The sequence below is a fragment of the Lepisosteus platostomus genome, chromosome 9, assembly GCF_059453375.1.
Source record: "Lepisosteus platostomus isolate fLepPlt1 chromosome 9, fLepPlt1.hap1, whole genome shotgun sequence".
Lineage (NCBI taxonomy): Eukaryota > Metazoa > Chordata > Actinopteri > Semionotiformes > Lepisosteidae > Lepisosteus > Lepisosteus platostomus.
Window position 1 is genome coordinate 42,339,569 of NC_142619.1, and position 20,256 is coordinate 42,359,824.

The 20,256-nt window shown below is 34.4% G+C and overlaps 1 protein-coding gene across 1 annotated transcript; it reads right to left on the reverse strand.

Moving 5' to 3' along the window:
• Window positions 1-3,955: 3,955 nt before the first annotated feature.
• LOC148655018 (ATP-binding cassette sub-family D member 2-like) lies at window positions 3,956-19,904 on the reverse strand. Its single transcript, XM_088645082.1, has 10 exons — window positions 18,731-19,904; window positions 18,329-18,509; window positions 17,398-17,519; window positions 14,226-14,388; window positions 12,913-13,007; window positions 11,894-12,039; window positions 8,580-8,725; window positions 7,311-7,395; window positions 7,092-7,217; window positions 3,956-6,502 (listed from the first exon to the last, which is right to left on the reverse strand). Exons 1-10 carry the CDS (start codon window positions 19,664-19,666, stop codon window positions 6,292-6,294), a joined length of 2,211 nt encoding a protein of 736 aa, XP_088501208.1. The 5' UTR covers window positions 19,667-19,904; the 3' UTR covers window positions 3,956-6,291.
• Window positions 19,905-20,256: the final 352 nt, after the last annotated feature.

Sequence of the window (20,256 nt, forward strand, 5' to 3'; positions counted from 1 at the left end):
GAGCTCGCAATGACTGGTGCATGCGGTCATCAAGATCTATCCCACCTACTGTACATGTGTCTCAATAGGCACATTTTGGTATTGAATTAAGTTTGATGTTTCCAAACCCAATTTTTCATTTTAGTGTAATAACAAATACTATACTATGTTGCCTTATTGGGGAAAAAATGAGAGCATAGCAAGTCAATCATGCTACTAAATGAAATATAAGATATCATGATATAACAACAACGGTAAGCAAGAAGCAGATGTGGAATGTCATTTTTAATGTCCAAATTAAACCAGAGGATTAAAACCATATTTTGCCAAAATAAACATTGATGCTCTATCTTTCATTTACTTATTTCATACTGTAGATTAATTGAATAAAACTGCATAATAAATCAATTTATGAAGTGAATGGATTATTTTGTACTGTATGTATAATCAATTATTTGCATAACATTTTTTAATATTGATAACTAATTAAAATCAGTTCATATAAAAAATCTAGAAAAAATAAATCAAAAGGAGGCACATGCATAAGAAATATATAGATAAACACATTTTATTTGTTTTCAGAATAGATAAATTGTTCCTGAATTTCACATAAATATCCATCCACTTGTTGAGTTTATTTTAGGTTGTAAAATTAAAAAGGCTGCTTGCTCTCTTGACAAATACAACAAATTAGACCTGTAAAAGAATCTAATTGGGTAGCCACTAACTAACAGACTTTAACATGGAGCTGTATTTTAACCTGTCCAACTTCTGAGCTTCCAATGCTTCTGTGTACAACAGTTTCTTTAGATCACGCACCTTGTTACAACTGCAAAAACTGGAGATATACACAATTGGAAAAAAGAAAAAATGGTATAGTTTACATCCATTACCCAGGTCATGCAAAATAATTTTAATCACTCATGTTCACAAACATTTGTTTAACAAGACATTCATATTTTTTTTTTATCTGCATCATTCAGTTAAAATTCAGCCTGATGTACTGTATAAGATTAGGAAAAGCAATTAAATCCCATTTAATTAAAATTGCTAACTTTTTATGATTTTGCACATGCTTAGCTTTTTCTAACTAATGGATATGAGAAAAGAAATACACAAACTGTATATTGAATATTTGCCATAAACCAGCAACTTTTAAGTAAATGTTATGCAATAGTTACTGCAACTGCAGATCTGAGGTCAAATGGACACAGTATTCCACCTCCAGAACTCCTTATGTCCCTAAGGCAATCAATCTGTGAGAAAAATTCATATCAATTCAAAACTAGACATGTCGGGGAACTCCAAACCATTCAACCTGTTCAGTGTGCAATGGGCATATTGTATTGGATTGATTGTGGAGACAAATGAGTGGGTGACAGAAGAACTAATAAATATAGCTAATCACCCTAACCACAGGTGCATCACCAGCAAAGCAATTCTTGTTACACTAAAATCTATAGACTCTATATCACAATACAGTTATAACAAATTCAGACACTGTTTCACGTAAACATTATAAATCCTTATCCAATCTAGAATAGAAAAAGCAATACAGTAAATATTTTTTTAAGTATAAGAATCTCGACTAAACATACATATGACATTGCTAAAACTAAAAATTCACCGTATAACAGTCCAAGATAGACAGCAGTTCGCTGGGTGTTTACTGAACACATGAATGTCTTCAGCATAACATTAACAATCACCATTCAGACACCTGAGTTTTTATTTTGGAGAAGGTTTGTTAGGGTATGACTTTAGCCACTATCATTCACTGCAAGAGCATTCATAATGCCTGCCAGTTCATTCACTCTATTTATGGGAATCAACTAAAACAATGTAATTGCTCATTTAAAACAATTATTTAGATCATCTTTGACCAGTAATAAACCCATTTTAAAACTACATATTATTGCACGGCTGAGGATCCAAATGTATACACAAGGGAACAGCACCTGTAATATTAAGGACTTCTAATCACCCCAAAACATAATTTTAATGAATTGGCAAGATTTTACTATATTAACTGATATCTAAAAGCATGTAATTTTAAGCAGAAGTGAGCCTTATATTTAGTAATCTTATATTGCAACAATCTTCAAACCTTGATTTATATACTTTTATATAATTCCTCCTTAAGATCCCGCTAGCTCTTTGTCAACATACTGTATCAAAAAAGTGGCAAGAGAAGAACTACAGAGAAACCCTGGGATTCTTGCTGGTTTACCCATACTGTAAACATCTGAGTTAGGTACCTGGTTAATCCGGAAGGAGTAACTCACCAATGGTTTGGCCAGTGTTGTATCATTGCTCTTGCCAGCAGTATTGACACAAACAAAATCACGTCTCTAATTCCCCTGAGAGTGGAATGTCAACAACACAGGCTGTGGCTGGATGTGCATGAAAGCAAAGAGGGCCATGAAGATCCAGGTTGCAGAACTAGATACTGTAGTGATAAGAACACATACATACAATGGTAGAAATATTTCTAGCAAAGCGAGAGACAGCTTGCTCAACAAACTCAACAATGGACACCTATTTTATGAAGCACTGAAGTGGTTTTAGAAGATTGTGTCACTAAAAGGCAAATTGCTTTTTTGTGCATCGAAAGGAGGGTATTGATTTGAAACCTAGGCCATGAACACAAACGTGATAAAGAACCTACAGAAAACCCAAAGAAATGCAGATGTATGCCAGGAATAATATGAAGAGACAGAAAACTAAAAAAGTGTAAATGGGCTGGGCAAAAAGTAGAGTGGATCATAAGTGGACAAAGAAAATACCCAAGTGCATCCCCATTGGATGGGAAAATGCTAAGAAAAAGCCCTTACGAAATGATAGCAATATGAAAAAAATGTATTCCAGAAGGATAGCCAAAGACCTCTCTGCAGAAGAATAATGCGGAAGCCTTCAAACAGCAGCAGCTCCAAGAATCACCTGGACTCATGACTGACTTGCTCAGCATGCAAACCGAAAATATACTTGCATTAAGTACAGTAGGGTCTCAACATTAGCAGGGGTTCGGTAAAGAGAACCGTGACTAATTGCCAAATTCGGATATGACCGAATCGAATATCCGCCCAAATATTACTGTATATGACTAAATAAGTCCAACCCTTTACCATTGCATAACATACTATAGTATAGTATGTATGATTTAAAAGACATATGTGACCTTTATTTATATGGTAATTAAAGCACCAATGCTTTGGCCTTAAGTTAATTTAAAAAACATTATGCATCCAGCTTTTACGGTCTCTCTGCCACTGTGATTAGCATGCCCTCCTGTAACAGACAGGGCAAGAAAACTGTCAGTGAGCCTATAAAGTCGTCTTCAGGCTGTCATTACCCATACTGACGACACAACCTGTTCATTACAAGTTCGAGACGAGATGAGATGAGAATACTAGATAGTGGGTATTTGGGCAGGCAGCAGGGAGAGACTCACTAGCTAAATAAATTTCATGATCCTAGTCTGTTGCACTAATTTGTAAGTTGCTGCTTACAACCTTCAGCTCATCTGCTCTACTCTTCTTCCATATAAGCAGCAAGACCAAAGCGTAAGTGAATTAATTTTTAATTTGCAGCTGTTGAGACCCTATTGTAATCTTTTCTACTAGTTACTACTTTCACCTGAAAATATTATGATCATGGAAAATATTGGAGATGTACTGTATTATTTGAGGATGCTCACAAATATACTAAGATATTTGTAAGCATACCACTGATAATGCAGCAACTTGTACCTTTTTATTACAATTGTCCTACCTTTAATTTTCTTAAGTTCACAATCGTGCAATTTGCATAGCTGTTTAAGCAGTGTCCGTTATTCAAGGAAAATGCAACAGATTCACTTTAAAAGAAATCAGATATACAACAAATCAAGCACCTAAGCAGCACCTCATTATACTTTAAAAATGTCACTGAGTTATATTTTTGTGCTTTTTATGGGAAGAAAAGTAGATTTGTAACATTGCAGTGTATACAGGGAATTTATTTGTTTTTATGTTTGTAAACCATCAGCATTTCTACATAATACAATACCCTTTTTAGTATTGGAAAATGCTATTTGTTCTTCATTTTTTTCAAAATTAGAATGTTCTAATAAGTTATGTAAATTAGTCTGCAGTATAGAACATTCTGGAAGTCACATTATGTAAATCTCATACACTTAAAAGGGGAAAGAGTCAGAGCCCTTCTTATTTGAACACTTAGTGGAAACAAACTGAAAGAAGGTCCCAGGCTTCTCTGGACAGTGGCTCAAACTAATAAATAGCAGAGATACAGGCTACTGTATGTGCAAAACCAAGGAAATGTTTGATTACTGCAGCTCCAGTACCATCAGAAGAGTAGGCTTGAGGGAGGCCAAGGTCAAACTCTACTATTATTAGTCCTGGCTAAATTCCACTCTGGGCTTGCACATTCCAGCTTTCCTTACGTTCTTACTTAATTCAAGTGATGAGGCAATTTCTCCCTTCTCCACTGGATTTCCTGTGTAATGTTCCATTTCAGTGGACGATGATGTGGATCCACTCCTATACAGTATATAAAATGCTTCAGGGTCCTTTGGGATGAAACATTCTACATACTGTATATGCAGTTATTATAATGATTACCCTCTAGAAACAAATAAAAATTGCATGAGTCCAGATATTAGATCCTATCAGTTGCTGACTCCGGCCCTAATGAGTCACAATGATGGTTATGTAACAATAATTTTGAAATATGTCCCACATGAATGTTTGGTTGCCAACAATGGCTTAGTTCACATCTGTTGAAAACTTAATCACATTTTATTTTGTCCTGTTTTTGTGGCATGAAGAGACCCTTAGTAATGCAATAATAAATGCTTTAAAAACTTTAAAAACTTTGAAAAAGTGTATGCCTACACTGTCTTAACTCTGTACCTGCAAGGTTATAATCATATCTAGTTAAAAAGTAATCAGCTATTGAACTGCATTGTCTGAACAATAGATTGTTATTAAAACTGCCCACTCAGAGAAAACATAGTGACCCTTATTCACATACTTAATATGTTATTTGCACTTTGGTCTGCTCTTAAATTAGTCATTATCATTTCTTAATACTCACTCCTTACCTAAGAACAAAAATGTTAGTTATCATCATTAAACATTCTGGGTGTGAGGTAATTTTAGTTGCTGAGCTGACAACAGTGGAAACAGACATATTTCATCTAACGGAGGTAATTCAGGGGAAGGATCACTCTTAAGTTAATCTTATGTGTTTTTTTTTATTATTAACAGCCTTTAAGTTATCAGATTTATTTAGGGAAAGAAAACGATGTTTTCTTTGCAAATGGGGGTAAATTTGGGACCACATTACTGTGAATTGAAGCAGAATTTGAATATGTCAAAGACATTACTCTACTGAGTAACCCAAATCATATCAAAGCAATCATACATCTGTTAACAAAATTGTAAATAACATTACCCTGCTTCATATCCACACTGCTGTAGTGTACAAGGATCTGGATTTCCTTTATTCAGAGGAATCCTTTGTTCCTTCTTAAAGAATACTTGCTGCATCTACAGTAACTATTGAAGTGTTTTCCATTTATTTTGGAATAAATTAAACTACAAATAACATCCTTTTTACTTTTTTTTGCCTCTTTACGCTAGCATAAAAAAGTAAATCGATATTTGATTGTTTCACTCTTCAAATATTTTTTAATTTTTACTTGTGATTGAGATCATGTAGAGTCATAGAATTATTAAGGTTTGCACAAAAGTATAATGGTTAGTAAGTAAATGAAGGCATTTATGTTTTGCATAAACACACTATTTCAATCAAAGATCTCTGAGCTCAGATGTAAACATTTGTTACAAATGGCAAATACAAAAAGAAAAATAATTACTGTACCTTACATGAAAGCTTTATCTAGTTAAAACTGCATTCCTTAAAAATACAAAACAAGTTAAAATGTCCTCTTTCTAAGCAAAAAAGAGTGGCTCATAAATCTCACAATATTTTGCTAAAATAATAAAATTGAATTAAATACTATTTTAGGAAACAACCTAATTTAGTTGTAGTAAAGTGCTAAAAACATTTCTGCTTTTGTTATCACATTGCTCAAAACATTTCTGAAGTGGCTTTCCTTAGCCTTCAGTTACTTGATTTCTGAAGGAAATCCTACTGTGTTGCTATTTAATTGAAAAAAGAAACACATCTAACTGAAAAAACAAAATAATCTAATGCACATTGATCAATTAATACTAATTTTATAAAGAATACCATTTACACGTGTTCCAATTTTCCTTCGTTATCCTTTGCTTGCACAGGAGAACGAAGTTATTTCTCATTATCAGTAGTTTTGAGAACAGAATCCTCCCCTAAAATCTTGCACAGTTCATTCAGTCTCAGTTGCATTTTGGGAATACCAGCAAGCTGAGATTCCAGCCTCTGTTTCTCTTCTGTAAGGGAAAGTCGCGTAGCTGTGTCCAGCTGTTCAAAACGCCACCCTCCTTCACCATCAAACTGCAGGAGGTGAGTGTGGTACTTCCTACAAACACATGTTTAGCAGAGAACAAGATGTTACAGGCATGGAATAAAAAAAAATTCTACACATTCTGCATTTAAAGTTTCTTTTGGAGTCATGTGATTTTCATAATTAGCGTCTGTTTTAGTTCTGCCAAAATGATGTCCTTGAAACTCCCAGAAAAGTCTGCAAAATTAAAGTAAATATACAGGTAACTGCCATATCAAGTTGCCAAAATAAATATGTACAGTATGTACATATGTACCGTATATGTATATAGAACATATATACTATATATAAAACATACATATACAGGAGTCTGCTACTATGAAAAAAAGGAAGTTGAAAAAAGGGAATCTAACCTTTACATGCAAATATGAAACTCAGTGTGTGACCCCAGGAAGTACACTACATGCTATATTATGAAGCAGTTTTTTTTTAATTGCAGTGTTCTTAAAGACCTTTTTAAACACCCAGATGCTGTAAATGCTCAACATCTCTTATACTGATAATTTTCTTACTCTGTTGTGCCTCCCTAAAGAATCAAATGCAGTAATATCTTCCATCAAACCCATGAGAGTCAGGCCTGTACCATGATTGAATGACTACTCACCACAGAGATGGTCTGTGTGTGATAGAGAGCAAGGATATCCCAGCATCCTTTGCAGCCTGAAATATTTTCCCCTCCACATCAATGCTGACAGCACTTGTGCACTCATCTAACAAAGCATATTTCGGCCTAAGAGGAAAAAATAAGTAAAATTGTGCAGAATTTGCTTAATATGAGCATACAAAAATGTTTACAAAAGAATAGGAAAGCTTTTTATTTTACTTGTGATAAAACATGCGTGCCATCCCCATTCTCTGTTTCTCTCCACCAGACAGAACATCCTTCCAGTCCATAACAGCATCCCATCCTTAAAATACAACAAAGCAATAATTAAACGGAAACAGACGATACTCTCAGAGTGAGTGAATAACATGATCTAGTCCATATATAAAATACTTAATTATATTTGTAAATAGTGAATGCTGAAATTCACATTTTTATTGCTAAATGGACAAAATCTGGTCATGACCCATTTAAAAAAAAAAGAAACTTACAAATGCTGTATAGTAAATGTACAGTGAAAAGAGCGAGTATCGGGACAGTGAACAGAATTTTGTCATTTTTGCTGTTTAAAAATGAAATTGTTCTATGTCGCAATATATAAATGTATATATTATATATACATTTGAATATCTGGTAAATTTATTTCATTTCAGCTTTTGTTTATGAGTATTATTTTGCATAAATGTTTAGCCATGTTACACAATTTCAACTGTTTAATTCTCCATTTCCAATTAAATTAAGTGTTGGGAACAATGGCTAACAAGTCTAATTGCTCATGTTGCATTAATTGTGAAAAATAAAAGAGCTGTAAATACATAGTCTTGGTCCCAACCTTATGAGTTCACTTTTTGAGTCTGCTTTTTGAGTTAGAAGGCATATAAAGGAAGACAACAGCAGTTGATGACAGAATCATTAGAGCTTTGACGAAAAACCCCAAAATAGCAGCCAAAGAGATTGCAGAATCTCAAGAGTGCAGGGTAAAAGTGTCTCAATTCACTGTGTGCAGAAGACTTTGACAGAATTCCATAGGACACCACCTCATCCGAACAGCATGGGTGAGGTAGTGTCATAACTTCTGAACACATGGCCGCCTCTAGAACTGGCTCACTGGTCTTTATTGCTGATGATTTTCTGTACTTTTGCCTCTTATTTATCTGTGATCTGAAATACTAATTTCAATAGTACACAGCAAAACTGGCAAATTTCACTTCACCGTCCCCATACATATTTTTTTCACTGTAAATGCCTATGCAATATTTTGGGAAAGTACGAAATGTCTACTACTTTGTTTAGATGCAGAATTACTAGTTATCAGGGACAATATGGAGGACAATATGCATTATTTCTTACTGACGTTGTAGACTAGTCTATAGAAAATGCATGCGTAGTGCATATGATTCGCTAATACTGATGCTGTTACTTATACGGTATGTGTCACACAGGAGAGATGTCTTCTAGAAATCAGTAGGAATTAGAGAGTAGCCTTACCCCCTTCCCTTGTAACTATCTGGTTCAAATTGACAATATCCAGAATGACCTCCAGGTCCTGGTCCCTGTAGCCTTTCTCATGCATGTCTTCCACTGAGTCAGGATAGATGACTTGATCCCGCAAAGTCCCAACTGACATATAAGGTCTAAGAAAATTAGAATTGAATAATTTGTCTGCTGCTTTTCATTACAAAGGAAAACACAGTATTGCTCTTCTCACTATATGAACAAAAACAAAGAAAACTGCAGGAAAAAGATAAAGAAATAAAAGTGATGCATGTATTTATCAGCCTTCAGTTTCACGTTTTGATATCAGTGATTAATCACTCCTGTTTCTGCTGAGTGTAACTTTGTATTCTCCTTTAATAATTGAACAGGGCATTAGACATGAATGAAATCCTATAAATACCTATTAGCTTTCTACCTAAATATTTGCATTTTAAAGCAGCATTTATCTCTAACCTGTCCTTCTGGTTCCAGGCAATTTAAAAGGATAACTACAATTTTTAAATTACATTTCGTATTGTGGGAATATACTGTAACTATTGCGGTTCAGTTAGATTTTGGAACAGGTATTTTGAAAACTCACTGTACTTTAGTTATTATTTGTGCCTCATCTATTGAATATATCTCTATTAAAATCTATTATATGGCAGGTTGCTGAAATCTTTACTGATAAATCTTTATTGAATGTAAATAGTGTTGTTACAAATTTAAAAATACCTAATCAGCCAAACCAATTTTAGATGCCTTTTATAAAATAATATAGTCTGCAAGGTTACATTATATCCTTTGCTGACTAAGTACTGCAATAGGATAATGTTTCTTGTAATACTAAAGGTGTTTTATTTTTCAGATGCATTCAGGAAGGAAAGATTTTCATAACATACTGTAGTTCTGCTAGAGGAAGAATACTGTAGCCAATGTTAAAAAGTGAACAATCACCCTATTTTTCTGATTTTCAGAAAATCTAAAAATTATTATCTAGACTGCAAAACAAACTATAAGAGAGATAATCAGGTTAGCTGAGAAAGAATTCAGGTTATTTGTTTTTTGTATTTTATAGACTGTGATAACCTATATGTGTGTACACACATGTTTTTATTTTACCCTTTTATTTATATTTGTAACCATTTTGAACACTTAGGTTTAGCGCATATTTGTATTGATACTGTTTTATCTGCATTTCATTATTCCAAAATATTTCATTATTCTGTTAAGTGAAACCCACCAATCTTTTATCTCCAAAACTAGGCTTTGAACTTTGGAAAAAATGTATTTCTTTTCTGATGCTCTGAGGCTATGGAAAAATCTCCCTGCCTCTAGATCTTGCAAGTTAGTCAGTACTTTTAAATCATGAATTAATACATACATAGACTAGCCTTTAATTCTATTTATTGTTTATTTAAATTTGGTATTTGTATGTTCTAATGTTTTTGCATTTGTATGTGCAATTTACATCTGATTATGGCTACAACCCCTAACTTAATCAACTGTATATAACTAGTTTATTTTATCACAGGAATACTAAAAGTGAAAATGAATTACTTTATATTTACACCTTCTCAAAGTATGGAATACAAAATTAAAACCTCACACTTTTCTTACTACATTTCCTGAAGTAATTGACCTTAGTTTGTATGTGTGTAACTGGAAAGAAGTGTATGTAATGCTAATCTCTTATTTTAATATGGTACATTAACTGAGAATGAGATAATCACATAAAAGTACACTGCCCAAACTCCTCTTCATTCTACAGACAAACACTTTCTGATGCGAAGTCAAACAACATATCACAGGACTATGCCAGCATGCAGATAGTCTTCATCTTCCTGTTGACACAGCTATCTTTACATATAAAATATTTATTCCATACATCCAACATTTATAATTTGTGACTGCACTACCACCTGTAGGATCTTTTAAATATTTTACTCACATTAGCTCAAGTTTCCATAAATATCGTTACCATGGTGGAATCACACAGAATTAATACCTATTGTATTACCTGCTGCAGTGCTCAGCTCTGTGACAGGAATTCAAATTTAATAGGCTCAGTCCAGGTCAAGAGAGACAATGCAGAACTGATATTAAATTCATTTTCACTTAAATATCAAAGCACTGGCGGTATCAACTGTCTGATATAAATAGCTTAATGAAGTCAAAAGGACACTGTCAGTGGTCTAACTGCACCTAATTCACTTACTGAGATAATAACTTAAGCCTAATTTGTTAAACATTGGAGACATTGATTACTTTACTAAAATATTGAGATTTCATTGGATGGTACCTCACTAACAGGTATTTCACAATACTTATTTTATTGCTAAACATACGTACGTAAAAGAACAGAAATAAGAAACAAGGGTTTGACACAACAGTATTTTAATTCTCTGTAGTAATGAAATGATGATCATAGAAGAGAAGATGTTCTGTCTTCCAGAGAAATGAATGACAGTAATTAAACAAAAAATTCAACTGGAAGAGGTGCAGAAGAAATCTTGAAATCAGATTTTTTCACGAAAATCCATGGGCAATGCTTATTTTTTAAATTTAGAATTGCGAATATTTTTAGTATACCCACCCAATTTTAAATAACCAGTGGTATGTCGTTAACATATTACCTCGAAACTACAAGCCCTGTGACAGAATGAGAATGAAGAAGTATGGAAAGAATCTGCTGACCAACATCAGGACACTTGACTTTTAAAATACCACTGCACTAAGTCTCAGCACCGACTGGAGGAGAGGTACTGTATGTCCCTCCCCAGCTGCGCCACATGCCTGCAAGTGTCCCCAGGACCACAGTTTACTGTGTCGCTGAGCGCCACGAGAGACCTGGCTGACTATTTCCACCCTCCTCTAGGGGGCGCTCAGCCAACTGTGTGCTGCTGCTCGGGGAATCCTGATCACAATCAGCTAGTGACATGAACCAGGTATGAATCCACTACACATACTGAACCTGCCTGAGTGCAGGTTGAGCTCTATCGGATGGCACTAGAAAATTATTTTAAAAGCATTAAATATAAATGTTAATTTAAAAGAAGTTTATATAAAATAAACATACATTGCAGCAATTGCTGCTGTAGCTACGAACAACCAGTCTTATGGTTACAATCAGTACCCATAAGAACAACAATAAAATAATTTTTTTACCACTGTTTTAAGCATTTACCACTGCCAACATAACCACTGCTCTTTAATTTTTACAGTGGAGAAGATTTTAGAACAGATTTTGCCTGGTTAGAACAATGTTTGTGCAGTGATACATAGGGGGGATAAAAACAGTTTTGGGGAAAAAATGTCTTACATACCTTTGTGGAATGTAGAACATGTGCTGTGGTGAGGGTTTGTACAAGACTCCACCATACACAGGCCAGAGGCCACTCAGAATCCTGAACAGAGAGCTCTTCCCACAACCGTTAGGGCCTGTGATTAGTAGATGCATTCCTTCTTCTACCTAAACCCAAAATGTACATCAAAGGAGAAAGAAAAAAAAGTTAATTGATTCTGGAACTTCAACTTACAAAAAGTAATGAAATTTTTGTTAAGATAAATAATCATTTTTTTTTATTTGGTGGTTTGTCAGAGTTAAAACTCTTCTCCAACATGTTGTTATCTAACATTTTAAAATGTACTTTTGTTTACCTTGAGATAACTCAGAGAGAAAGGGCTAAGAGTAACATGGTAAAATGACATTTTGGCTAAAAGCCCAAATCAATACAGGTAAGAGGAGCTCCTCATTCTGTTATCTATTAACAAGCCTATGTTAAAAATAATATATCTAACTTGCTATGCCACAAATGATTCTGAGCTTCAGGCTATGGATATTTTGGTATAAGTAAATTTTATTATTGGCATTGAAACAATTTAATTATGTCAATAACAAATTGACGTAATTAATCGTGCTCTTTTTACATGATAAGGATCTCTTGTATATACTGTAAATTGAGAATTATATACTGTATATACACTATGCATTTAATATTTTTGCTATTCTTATCATGTAAAAAACATTTTGGATTATAAAAGTCAAAAGAAATTAAAAATAATAATCTATAGTGAGACAAACATAATTATACCAAGATAAGTGTTGGCTAATTCTCCTATTTTTGTATCACTTGTGAAGAACAGTGGTTCTAATACACATGTACTGTACATATGTGGGACTACAGTGATAAACTAAACATGAAAATTGAAAAGGACCTGCTAGGAATCCAAGTATATTTAAAGGATGAAAATAACAAAAATTTTATGTTTACATTGTCTCTATAAATTGAATTTCAAAAAAGCTTGAAAAAAGCAATTAATTGTGATCTGTTATGGTACTTACTTTGAAATTTAAACAGGAAACGACAACATCACCACTTGGTGTGATAATTGGGACATCCTCACACACAATCCCTTTGTCTACATCAATAACATTTCCTTGGAACACATAAAGAAAAATGTGGCATTAACTAAGAAAGAGTAATAGACTAGACAGGGTTATGGTTTAATTGTTAAACAGTCATCCCTTACAGAATCACCACAGGAGTAGTGTAAAACACAACCTACTGTAAAGAAGGCTGCACATAGGAAACGTTTTGAAAATACCTTACTTCTTTCTATTTACTTTAACTGTAATTATTCTTTTCTTGTACCTCTGAAACATAACTTCTGTAGCTTCAAAACAGCTACATGGCAGGTACCTTTCAATAAACACTTCTGAGTCTTTAAGATATATAATACTTTCTAAAAAGCAGTAATTGTACAGGACAGCTTTAAAATAAATATTCCAATGGGTAATCTCCCATTTCTTCTAACTCTGTGCAATTTAGCCACATTTTCTAAAAAAATGACATAAAAACCAATCCTTTCATTTCTATTTTCCACGCCTATCTTATTTATAGATAGGTTTGCAGCTAATCCCCATTGGTGGGAAAAAAAACATTGTTCTGGCACATAAGACTGGAACACAGATAACGATTATCTACTGTACTAAAACATGTTTACTGTTTAAATTATGGATAGACTATCTATGGGTGCTATATAGCCTTAGATGAACAGTGGATAAACTCCTGTACAAAGATCTCCTGAACAGGATCATTGTGCAGGCTCAGATTAAAGCAAAACTTTGACCGCCTGCAAATTCAGAATGTCTCTGCACACGAGTCTTCTTGCATTTTCTCATTATGTAACTGGCAGTTAGCAGGTGCATAAAACTAAGGACTGTCTGGTGAGAAATATACAGTAACTTCATTATTTAGATAATTCATAATTTAGATGGCAAACAGAAACATTCTTCTGCAGGATGGTCACACTCAGACTCAAGACCACTCAGATGGTCTTGAAGAATGGTTGAAAATGTTTTAACATTGCTTTTGTTGAAGATGAGAGTGTAGTGTGGATACACCCGGCGTTAATATATATTATTACATTATACTTGTATAAATTGTATAAACTTCTTGAGGCTCTTTTTCCTTGCCTAAGAATTATATGTTACATAAAATTCTGAATGATTTGGATATTTATTAGAATACGGTATAATGTATAAGCAAAAGACTGCTTGTATTTAATGTGCTGCTTTCTGGTAGCTGTAAAGGGTCAATTTGCTGTAGTAACACAGTATATAGTATATGAATGCACATTTATTTATTTAAGTACCTTTGATCTCAAGAGGACCATCAATATGCATCTCAGGTCTGGCTGCACCTTCGTTGTCAGATGGAGCTGTAACAGTGGAACGCTTGTATATTCCTTTCTGCACTTCATCAAAAACCAAAAACATGTTGTGCACGCGAGCTGTATAGCCAGCCAGTTCAGTGACCTGTTAAAGTGAATGGATAAATGCTTCAGCACAAAGGCACTGTGAAGAAACAGAATGATGTCAATAGTCTACTACATAAAAATTATAGTCTTTGCAGTCTGGTTTCAAAGCCAATCAACAAATAATGTTTTGTGTGAGATAAGAAAAGCCAAAAAATAATAAGAAAATATCCTCATAATAAATGAGAAATATTATTTCAAAGAATCCTCTGTCATTTTAAAATAGGATGGTACTTTTCAATACCTTTTTAACAAAGGTTTTCATCAATCAGCATGAGGCACAAATAAAAGAAATGTACAATTTATCATGAGGTGTCCCATATTTCTCATTTTGTAAACCATTTGATCACAATTTAGTTATGAATTCAAGCCAAAGCCTTTTTTCTTTAAATTCTAAAACATGTAAAAGCAATTGTAATGCTTGCTCTTTTTCAAATAAAAAGAAGATATTGCTGTCTATACTTTATACATGTTGTATTAGAAGTTATGGCATTAAAAGACAACAGAAATATCCAAAGACTGTTTCAAGTCTTGGTTTATAATTTATAATTATCAGGAGAGATTATTCATTTATTTTAACCCAGGACCCTTCAAATTTTAAAATTGTCCAATGATTTTGACAAGGTGAATATCATACATACATAAATATTTTTTCTTATACATACATTTATAACTAAAAGCTACTTTTTCCCTTAACTTTTTCCCTTAATCTGTATGCAGTGGGAAAAAGGCAGAACAAAGCATCTTTGACCAGTGTCAGAAAAGGAGTTCACTTCCACTTGATCACACGAATTGTTAAATAGGGAAACATTCTGAATGTTAAGCAGATGGTGGATTATGCCCAACTAGTTAAGCTTCCCTAACAGCATTCTTAATGCCATAAACGTGATCTCAATATGAGGTTTTAAATGCATAAAGCTTTCACTTGTGCTTTCTGATGCAATGTTTAAATTCCATATTAAGAAAGGAAACATTTACAGTGTAAGCCATAACTTTTGTAATAGCAAACCCATACTGTAAGTTTAGCTCCCTGGCACACAGAAAGTAATGAATTGTGGTGAATAACTTTCAGTCACAGAAGCTAAAAAAGGAAACTATACAGATAGTGTAATTCTGAACTGCAGTGCACTGGCTGCCTGTACAGTGTTCTAACACTCTATCTAATCTCAGTTTTAACCAAAACACGTGCTCATGCTTCCTAGAACTCTGGCACTCTTGTCTGGACAGAAGACTATTGAGCAGGCAAGCAAAATACTTTAACAGCTACAGCAACCAAATAATAAAAAATCCAAATTTATTGTGTTACAACTATACAGAATATGGTAATATGGTACAATGAAAAAACTGCACATAAATAACATGGCATTTCAGCAAAAGTTGAAAGGAGAAATGTATACTGTACTGTACATTCTTGCATTCAATCAGCACATTTGGAACAGCCCCTTGTTCCAAAGTAGAAATTTGTGTCTACTTCTTTAATACAGCTGCATTCCTAAGTTCCTGTAACAGGGTTTATTCATTTTATCTGTATCTCCAAATTGGACGGATGGTCATCTCTCTGAAAACTATGAATTAACAATACTGCAGTCCCTGAAATGGGTCTAGCCCATGTTAAGCTCTCAACACTGTAAATTTGCGATTATTGTGAAAGTTGTAACATTAAAATCAGCCTTCATATACATTAATACTTCACATCATTCTGCCCGATACCTTATAAATTAATTCATGTAAACCCAGCTCTTAAAAATGACTAAAAAAAGAACAACTTGCGGATCAACAGGAATTCACTTGCCAAACTTGCCAAAATGTAATTTTAAGCTGCTGCTGTTACAGCTGCTGCTGTTACACAGTTACACTGCATCTCCTAAGACTTCTGTGGATAGTGGTAAAAAGACATAGCTCAGCGCTTATCTTTTTTGTGCACTGTGTTTGGCATAACTAACATAGATAATGACCCTTTGGTTGGTTAATGGTCACTTCAGAAATGACTGTCCCTAATAATACAATTCAGAAATATTACTAATAGCTAGTTTACAAATATTTAACTGATCAGGAATTAAAATGGTGATTCCAATTGTCTGTTCTTTATTTAAAAAATGGCAAATATGACAGCAGTCATCACTTTCCAGAGAAAAACACGTTGCTAACGATCATGTTCCAACTTCTAGGTACTGATATTTCAAAGTAGTTGGTACTAATTAGTATAATACATACTGAGCATTATGATAATTTCATCACTATAATTCCACATAATTCCATCACTTATTACAGCCACAGATTCTTAAAGTTATCATTAAGGAAATGACAAAAGTTTGTAGCAAGTGTACTGACACTGTGTTGAACAGTCATGACATATGTAAATTCATTATGGTATCAACAGTGTTAAGTATTTGGGGATCTACTGAGGAAGTAACAAACCAATAGCATGTGTGACTTTATTTGAACACAAGCTGTACATCACTTGAACCATCTTACTGACTGGTCTACTGTACACAACAATTAGCTTCATTTTTTATTTGTCTGTGTCACATTCCATACAACACCTTGATTGATCAGTGGTGAGTCCTGTTGAGAAGTTGTTCCGACATTCTCATTAACAAAGGCACTACTTTCTTAATAGGCAGGGGATATTGGTTCCTTTCTGTGTTTTAGGTTCAACAGGGTAAATCACCTCTTCACCCGTACCCAATCAAATCTTTTGCTAATTAGCTGACTTAATGCTTGTGACAGCACAATTATTTGAATGTATCATGGTCAGTCACAATTTTTCAATTTTAATTAAAATGACACAAAAAGCATTTAACAGATGTTACTAAATAAAATATTTTTTTAAAATAAAATATTTTTTTAATGTTCGGAATATAAACTAATAGGAAGGCAATTTGAAAACCTATTTTTTGTGAACACTTTTTTATTCTCCTAAACTCACTGAAGTGATGTGAAAACATTTAAACATATTAAAATCTAAAACATATGAAATAAGCCACTCTGGAATACAAGTTTACCTCACCTCTTTGTAGGAAGACATGATTCTCTCTATAGCATCAGCTCCAGATGCCAGGAGATTACGTGCTGTTGTGAAGGCTTCAGTTCTTTCACTCACTAAAACTTGAGTTTGGCCATCTTCCAGCTCTAAAAAAGAAACAAAAGTGTTCCTCAAAATGAATTTGTATTATATTTAGGAGACACGTGAAAAGAACAAGTAGTTTTATACATACATTTATATTCTATTGTATTTTACACAACATGATCAAAAAACGACTAAAGCTGTTTAATCAGAAAACTACAGATGTTGAATCATTGGTTGCTAGCACATCCAATAACCTCCTTCCATTTGCTTTTTCACCCATTTTAATTTAAAAATCATATGGTTCTATAACAGATGACAACAGCCTTGCATGTGACATGTTTAAAAACATGAGTCTGATTTATTCTTCTGAGTATCCCAGTCTGGATTACTTTGATATCCCAGTCATTAAAGTAATAAGTAACTTAAATTATTTAACTGGTTCGTATTTTACGTGTATTTCTATTTGAAACAACAATTATTTATTAACGTCTCTTGAAAATAATAATAGAATTGCCTTCTCTCCACCCGAACGCACTCTCAAAAAGAGTAAGAACAAAAAACAAAACTCCTGGCCCTTTAGCAACAGACTGTGACACCATAACCTCACATAAAAAATGCTACGGTTTTCGTGCCATAAACTGAAGAAGAACAAACACATAAAACATGATGTCATTTGTAACCACTGGCATATTTCTGTGTCACATTTTAAACACATTTTGCTATTATGCGTATGAAAGGCAATAAGTAATTAAAACTCACATTTAAACGAATTACTAGTAATTAAACAATTTTAATTATCGTTAATTTACCAGTACTACGAATTTACATTACTTAAATAACTCAAAATATTTTAGAGGAATCTTTATTTTACCGTTATCAGCAAAACCAGTTGCGGTGATAATGGGTACTGCCACCATAACTAAGCCACTCCCACTCCAGACATACTTCATCAGGAACTGCTCTATCATAATATACCAGAGCCGCTTAGACAAAATAAGGTTCATCTGCTCAGCAAGGGCCTTGTAACATTTCTGCAGTTGTTTCATCTCTACCTGTTTTAGAAGAAGAAGACACATTATTCACACTATGAAAGTGGCATTAAGTATGTGTAATTGTTCAGTTTTGAAATCCTGATTTCATTTAAGTTACGTTGCTCCACTAGATATCCTATATTCGTGTTTCTACAAAGGAATGCATTTTTTAGTTTTACACTGAGGAGAGACATAGCCTGAACTAAGACTGACATGTAGTGTACTCTCCACTGTTGTCTTACCTTATGTCCCCTGTAAAAGGCGATCTCTTCGGCGTTGGCAATGATGCGTGAATGTGCGTAACGCAAGTAACCCTTTCTGTGTGCCTCCTCCGCCACCAGTTTCCCAAATTTTGGCGAGCAGGCTCTCAAAACCTTAGCTGTGGCATACACGACGAGACCTGCCAGCAGGGTCGGGCCGGAGGCGTTGGCCCCTCTTGATCTTGCAGTTTGAATCAGGGTGTAAGAAGTAAGCATCACATCCAAAATGGGTTTTGTAAGGTTAGAGTACAAATGTGCAACCGATTGCGAAAACATCATGATGTCCTCTGTAAGGGACTGGTCTGGGTTCGCAAGTCTCCCATCCATATTGCTAACCTTATAGTAAGTCTGGTCTGTGAAATACGTTTTATATGCATGATCGACTAACCGAGTGCGAAAGGCCAAAGCAAGCTTGCACTCCAAAAAACGTATTGCGCTATTGACAAACGTGGCCGGTATGGCTATAAGGAGCCATTTCATCAATTTGATGACGAAGCTTCTTGGTTGTTTCTCTACTATTGTCTTCACGATTTTACCGTCTAACCCTGCCACATAAATGGACAAGAATGTCCTCGATATCAAGGCGACAGAATGTAAGCAAAGCAATCCGAGCTCTTTGGTGATAAGCTTTGGAAAGAGGATTTTTACAAGTTCCAGTATCTGATTGAAGAACTCGGCATTTACTCCAGGAGACCTGTTTGGCGTTACGTCCGTCGTTCCTGGCAATATTAATCCGTTTTGTTCTTCAGTTTTGAGGGGTTCTGTCTTCTTATGGTCGGGTCTTCTGTTGATCTGCTTGCAAATGACAGGATACAACGTTTTCACCCCATAAGCGGCCGCCACGAGAATAGCGGCTCGTTTTGCTGCAGCTGACTGATTCCATTTCACTTTAGCTGCCGCATGCAATATATTGGACATTTTTCAACAATAGGCGATATATAAACTTGTCAATCCTGTCTGACGTCGTTTCGGTACATATCCTTCAGTAAAATGTAAAACAATAAATCAAAATAAAATATAATAAAACAACCAGAAAGAACTGAGGGAATTTCAACTGCAGATTGTTTTTACTAAGAGCCTCTGCACCACTAGACAGTATCAATTGGAGTGTTTCCGTCAATAGGTTGTGCAGTCTTTCTTCTCGGCTACTCCCCCGGAAGAAGTTGATTGGTTATTTCTGCAGCGAATGCAAATAACAGATTGTAAAACGTTTGAGAGGCGCATCTGCGTTGTTCAGTCTGTGTGTATGCAAAACGTAACCCTTAGGGTTCACGTGATTCTCAGTGACTGTGGTCAACATGACAGTTATGAAACAAACGACTAAGAGGAATAAGGCAGTAAAAAAGCACAGTAAAATGTGTACCTTACTTTGAAATAATGTCGCGCAAAATTTCGATATGAAGCAACATGCTTTAGTTTGATGAAAACGGTGAATTTTAAAAGCACGTTGAATGAATGAAGAGTACTGTGTTTCCATTTCAAAATACAATATAAAACAAAATTAAATT

Bases quoted from the DNA above. Each gene is read 5' to 3' on its own strand.
- LOC148655018 (XM_088645082.1), bottom strand. From the start codon at position 19,666: ATGTCCAATATATTGCATGCGGCAGCTAAAGTGAAATGGAATCAGTCA. The intron at 18,510-18,730 runs GTAAGACAACAG...CTTCTAAAACAG, and splicing joins CCTTTTACAGGGGACATAAG to GTAGAGATGAAACAACTGCA. The intron at 7,396-8,579 runs GTAAGGCTACTC...TTGTATTTTAAG, and splicing joins GATAGTTACAAGGGAAGGGG to GATGGGATGCTGTTATGGAC.